The sequence below is a fragment of the Protomyctophum parallelum genome, assembly GCF_964188405.1.
Source record: "Protomyctophum parallelum genome assembly, chromosome: 9".
NCBI lineage: Eukaryota > Metazoa > Chordata > Actinopteri > Myctophiformes > Myctophidae > Protomyctophum > Protomyctophum parallelum.
In genome coordinates this window covers 51,787,424-51,793,432 of record NC_139706.1, presented here as the reverse complement: position 1 = coordinate 51,793,432, position 6,009 = coordinate 51,787,424, and the positions used below count along the sequence as shown (strand labels likewise).

Below are 6,009 nucleotides of genomic sequence, written 5' to 3'. Positions count from 1 at the left end.
AGATATCTTCTATTGCAGATCTACAAGCTCACATTGTGTCACATGGTGAGGTTGCAGATCGGCTATTTTCAAAAACATATTTAACCCATTTTGGGCAGATCTACAAGCTTGTAGGTCTGCTGTTTTTGAAAAATCGAAGAACGACTGACATAGAAACATAGCTTTTTCAGAAAACTGTCAGGATGTAGAAGACATTTTTAGAATCTGATCTCAGGTCAGAATGGGTTAAGTAAAATAATTGACAATAATAAATTAACATTTAACAATTAACAATTATGGTGTGGGGGTCCCTGGCACACAATGTATTCAGATAGAGGTCTGTTACATAATACATATTTATTTATACAAAGTCCTTGGTTTGAGAACCACTGGTTTGCATTAAACACTGCAGAATGAACAACCTGTTGTGACCAAGCAGTCTTTTAATTTGTGATGATTCCACCTCTGTCTGTGTGTGTGTGCGTGTGTGCGTGCGTGCGTCCATGCATGCGTGTGTACAGTACGCATGTGTGTGTGTGTGTGTGTGTGTGTGTGTGTGTGTGTGTGTGTGTGTGTGTGTGTGTGTGTGTGTGTGTGTGTGTGTGTGTGTGTGTGTGTGCGCGCGCGCATGCGTGCATGTCCGTTTATTATTTGTATTAATTTGTAATGAATGAATATAGTAGTAATATGAGGTGCTCAGTCATGTTGTTATTCACAGGACTTCTAACCTGGCTGTTGTGCAGTTCCTCACAGCTGGGATCAGTCTCAGTCGCCCCCCTGGTGATGTGTTGTATTTGTCCAGGTCAAACTCCTCCAGAAGCTGCTCTGACATCTGCAGCATTGAGGCCAGAGCTGAACACTGGGTCACAGAGAGTTTCTTCCCTGAGCTGTTCTCTGACTCCAGGTACTGTTGGATCCCCTGACTGACTGACGGGTCGTTCATCTCCATCAGACAGTGGAATATGTTGATACATCTGTCAGGAGAGGCATCATCATCATTCATCTCCTTCAGGTTGTCGATGACTCTCTGGATCTCCTCTGGACTGTTCTCTGTCTGACCCAGCAGGCCTCCTAACAGACTCTGGTTGGACTGCAGTGAGAGACCATGAAGGAAACGGACAAAGAGGTCCAGGCGACCACTCTCACTCTTCAGGTTTTTCTTCATAGCAGCCTTCAGGAAGTCAGACAGGGAACTGTCACTGTCATCATCATCTCCCAGGAATGTCTTCAGGACCTCCGTGTTCTTCTGAGTGAAACAGTGGAACAGGTAGACTGCAGCCAGAAACTCCTGGAGGCTCAGATGAACGAAGCAGTAGACAGTTTTCTTGAAGAACGAGTCGTCTTCTTTGAAGAAGGTTGTGCAAAAGCCAGAGATTAGCAAGTCCTTGATCACATCAAGACCACACACTTCCAGGTCTTTCTCATAGAAAATGATTCCTCCTTTGTCCAGTTGGTCAAACGCCAGCTTTCCCAGGTTCAGAAGAACGTCTCCTGCATCCTTTATGAGCTTCTCTTTGTCTTCATCGTTTAGTAATGGATCCCTCATCTTCTCCCACAGTGTCTCACCCATCAGGAAGTGGCAGAACAGCTCAACCAGGGTTTTGGGCAGCTCTGTCATCCCTGTGTTCTTCATAACTCTAGCAAGGAACCAACAGAAGACTGGGATTTCACACATGGTGTGGAGGATCTTTGATTTCTGGATGTGTGAGAAGATTGAGCTGGCCTGGTTCTCATCACTGATGCTCTTCGTGAAGAACTCCTTCTTCTGGTCATCTTCAATGAAGCCTCGTACTTCTGTCATCCTGTTAACAAACGCCTTAGGAATCCGTTTTGCTGCTGCAGGTCGTGAGGTTATCCAGATGTGAGCAGAGGGGAGCAGCTCTCTCTTGATGAGGTTTACAAGCAGATGTTCCACTGGGTACGAATCCACCAAGTTCATGGGTCCAAAATTTGCTTTGAAATCGAATGGCAAAATATTTTCATCATATCCATCCATAACAATCATGACTTTGAAGGGGCTCTCGTTGTAGTCTACTGACTTCTGCAATTCGTTAAAGATGTCATTAAGAACGTCTTCCTCAATGAATCTGGTTTCCACGATGCAGAGGTGAATTAGCTGTGCCAAACGAAACTTTTCCCCCTTGAGCAGATTTAACTGGCGGAACTTGAGCGGGAACACGAGGTGTGGATCTTGGGGGAAACATTTCTTGGCCCAGTCAGACAGAAATTTGTGCACGAGGAAAGTTTTGCCAATTCCTGCACAGCCAACGGTCAGCACTGTTCTTACGATTACTCCAGAACGGTCTTTGAACATTTCAAAGAGTTGGATTAGGGTTCCCTCTCCTGCCTTCTTCATCTCCATCTGTCTGACCTCATGGTGGCTGTGGATGTCTGTGTCTTCGATGTCTACATTGTAGAGCCAGATGAAGATCGTTTCAAACACAACCTGAAGCCTTGTGACCAAACTTACACTCCGATGTGTACTGCTTATGTTGCGTTGAAGTTGTTCTTCATACCCTGATGTTCTCTCCAACAGACCTGTAGGGAACAAACGGAATGCTAATCTGTCTGGCCAAATGGAGACGTTTTCTTAACCGCCTACCGTTAGCACGCAACAACAACAGGGTGTAACGCATTTTGGACGGGAGCCCCTTTTGGTGTTAAGTGTAATGTTACACTTTAGCTATTGAAAAATAGCAGATCTACAAGCTCATAGCATGGCACCGAGTGCCGCGCTATGAACTTGTAGGTCTGCTATTTTTGAAAAATCATGAAAATGTGGCAAAAATCTTTGAATATATTCTTTCAGAGCGAACGTTTTTAACTCAAATCTTTGCTTCTGAGGGGTTCCTGGAACAACATATTTTCAGATGGGGTTCGGTAGCCAATTACATATATTATTTGGTGTTCTTGACATTAAATACTGAGCACCACTGATACAGAACATTTTTAAAATGTCGACCTCGAAATTAAAAAAAAATCTTCTAAATCCTCCAGTTTTCTGAAATAAATATTTTCACTATTTTTCAATAGCAGACCTACAAGCTCGTAGCGCTATGAGCTTGTAGATCTACTATTTTTCAATAGCTTAATTATAACAACGTTTAAAACACCAAAAGGGGTTCCCGCCCGGACGGGGAATTGCCTTGGCAACAAAAACACATACAGATGCAATGACCAACGCTGTCTCAATAGCTCAGGAACAACTCATTCCTAAATCACACAAAACATCTTATTCTTAACCTGATTATATAAAGAACAAACTACAACTTGCTTTGCAGCACAAACCCCCCCCCCCCCCCCCCACACACACACACACACACCTTACCTCTCAGTTTGGCTTCTCTCTCTCGTCTTGCCTTCTCTTCTCCTGTCAAAGCTGAAATGTGAGACAGTGATTGGTCAGAGTGGAGACACATCCTCCCATTGGGTCCGCCTCCGTGCGTGTGTGTATGTGCGCGTCTGTGCTTGTGTGTGTGTGTGTGTGTGTGTGTGTGTGTGTGTGTGTGTGTGTGTGTGTGTGCGTGCGTGCGTCAGAAAACATAATTGCGTTTAGTGTTGTAGGGTTAAAAACCAACGTACCCTGCTTCCTCCTCTTCCTCGGCCTTCCTCTTTCTGGGCTAGCGGGTCTCGGAGGAGGAGGGTGACCTGGAGACCTGTCTGTGACAGAGGTTATATACATTAGAAGAGGAGGAGACCTGGAGACCTGTCTGTGACAGAGGTTATATAAATTAGAAGAGGAGGGTGACCTGGAGACAGAGGTTGTATACATTAGAAGAGGAGGAGGTGACCTGGAGACAGAGGTTGTATACATTAGAAGAGGAGGAGGTGATCTGGAGACAGAGGTTATATACATTAGAAGAGGAGGAGGTGACCTGGAGACAGAGGTTGTATACATTAGAAGAGGAGGAGGTGACCTGGAGACAGATGTTGTATACATTAGAAGAGGAGGAGGTGACCTGGAGACAGAGGTTATATACATTAGAAGAGGAGGAGGTGACCTGGAGACAGAGGTTGTATACATTAGAAGAGGAGGAGGAGACCTGGAGACAGAGGTTGTATACATTAGAAGAGGAGGAGGTGACCTGGAGACAGAGGTTGTATACATTAGAAGAGGAGGAGGTGACCTGGAGACAGAGGTTGTATACATTAGAGGAGGAGGAGGTGACCTGGAGACAGAGGTTGTATACATTAGAAGAGGAGGAGGTGATCTGGAGACAGAGGTTATATACATTAGAAGAGGAGGAGGTGACCTGGAGACAGAGGTTGTATACATTAGAAGAGGAGGAGGTGACCTGGAGACAGAGGTTGTATACATTAGAAGAGGAGGTGGTGACCTGGAGACAGAGGTTGTATACATTAGAAGAGGAGGAGGTGATCTGGAGACAGAGGTTATATACATTAGAAGAGGAGGAGGTGACCTGGAGACAGAGGTTGTATACATTAGAAGAGGAGGAGGTGATCTGGAGACAGAGGTTATATACATTAGAAGAGGAGGAGGTGACCTGGAGACAGAGGTTGTATACATTAGAAGAGGAGGAGGTGACCTGGAGACAGAGGTTGTATACATTAGAAGAGGAGGAGGTGACCTGGAGACAGAGGTTGTATACATTAGAAGAGGAGGAGGTGACCTGGAGACAGAGGTTGTATACATTAGAAGAGGAGGAGGTGACCTGGAGACAGAGGTTATATACATTAGAAGAGGAGGAGGTGACCTGGAGACAGAGGTTGTATACATTAGAAGAGGAGGAGGTGACCTGGAGAAAGAGGTTGTATACATTAGAAGAGGAGGAGGTGATCTGGAGACCTGTCTGTGACAGAGGTTATATAAGCGACTGCGGCAACCACACTTACAATTTTTTTAAATTGCGACATTTCTAGTTACAATTTTAATATAATATTAACTTATAAACTTAAAATATCTATCCTCTCTTCACCTACCTGTTGGTGTGGTTTTAAACCCCTCCACTAGATCATTCCTGTATATCTTTGTCAGAACATTCAGCATGATCTGAGTTTCTCTACCAGGGTAGCTCTGCGCGATCAGGTCCACTGTGTCTGTCCTCTTGGCGTTCTCCAGATCACACGGCTTGAGAACCTTTCCAGGCTCTTGTAGAAGATGCCACTTGAACGTGTCAAACTCATCGTGAAGCAGCTGATCCAGAGTGTCCAACATGCGCTGCTTAAGTGTCCCCATGGTGGATTCTGTTACAAACACATGATATTAACATGTCAGCTTCATTATTTGATGTGAAAAGAGTCAAAAGACTGAACACAATAAGCTGCATGGTTGAAGTTACATGCATCAGGAAACACTTCTCATACCCAGTTTAAGTTTGTACTCCCACACCCACCTGCAGCTGTCATGTCATTTGTGTACACAAACCTAAGGTGTACTGTGTGTGTGTGTGTGTGTGTGTGTGTGTGTGTGTGTGTGTGTGTGTGTGTGTGTGTGTGTGTGTGTGTGTGTGTGTACTGTAGGGGTGCGTTCGGTGCTGTGATGCAGAACACTGGGGGTTCAGAGAAGATAACAACTGCAATATAATCTTTTCACGCCAATTAGATGTAGGTACAGCTAAAGAATGGCCCCCTGATGGCACTACAACAGGCCAATGTGAAAGAATGGCCCCCTGATGGCACTACAACAGGCCAATGTGAAAGAATGGCCCCCTGATGGCACTACAACAGGCCCCCTGAAGGCACTACAACAGGCCAATGTGAAAGAATGGCCCCCTGATGGCACTACAACAGGCCAATGTGAAAGAATGGCCCCCTGATGGCACTACAACAGGCCAATGTGAAAGAATGGCCCCCTGATGGCACTACAACAGGCCAATGTGAAAGAATGGCCCCCTGAAGGCACTACAACAGGCCAATGTGAAAGAATGGGCAAAGAGGTTAATTCAGCTCTGCCATGCATCCAGGGAGTCTGTTTGGCTGCGATCAAGACAACAGTGCTGGAGATTAGTTTATCACAGACGGACACACGGACGGACGGACAGACAGACGGACAGACAGACAGACAGACGG

The 6,009-nt window shown here is 45.4% G+C and overlaps 1 protein-coding gene across 1 annotated transcript in view; it reads right to left on the bottom strand.

The window, feature by feature from the left end:
* Positions 1–691: 691 nt before the first annotated feature.
* Positions 692–6,009, bottom strand: part of LOC310863925 (NLR family CARD domain-containing protein 3-like) — a gene marked incomplete at its 3' end in the record, with an annotated part of 321,429 nt that continues 316,111 nt past the window's right edge. Inside the window, exons 2-4 of the mRNA XM_083772460.1 lie at positions 3,562–3,639; positions 3,308–3,358; positions 692–2,517 (exon numbers count right to left, since the gene is read on the bottom strand). Coding sequence (XP_083628586.1) covers positions 692–2,341 — 1,650 coding nt within the window. The 5' untranslated portion in view covers positions 2,342–2,517; positions 3,308–3,358; positions 3,562–3,639. The remainder of the gene's footprint in view (positions 2,518–3,307; positions 3,359–3,561; positions 3,640–6,009) is intronic.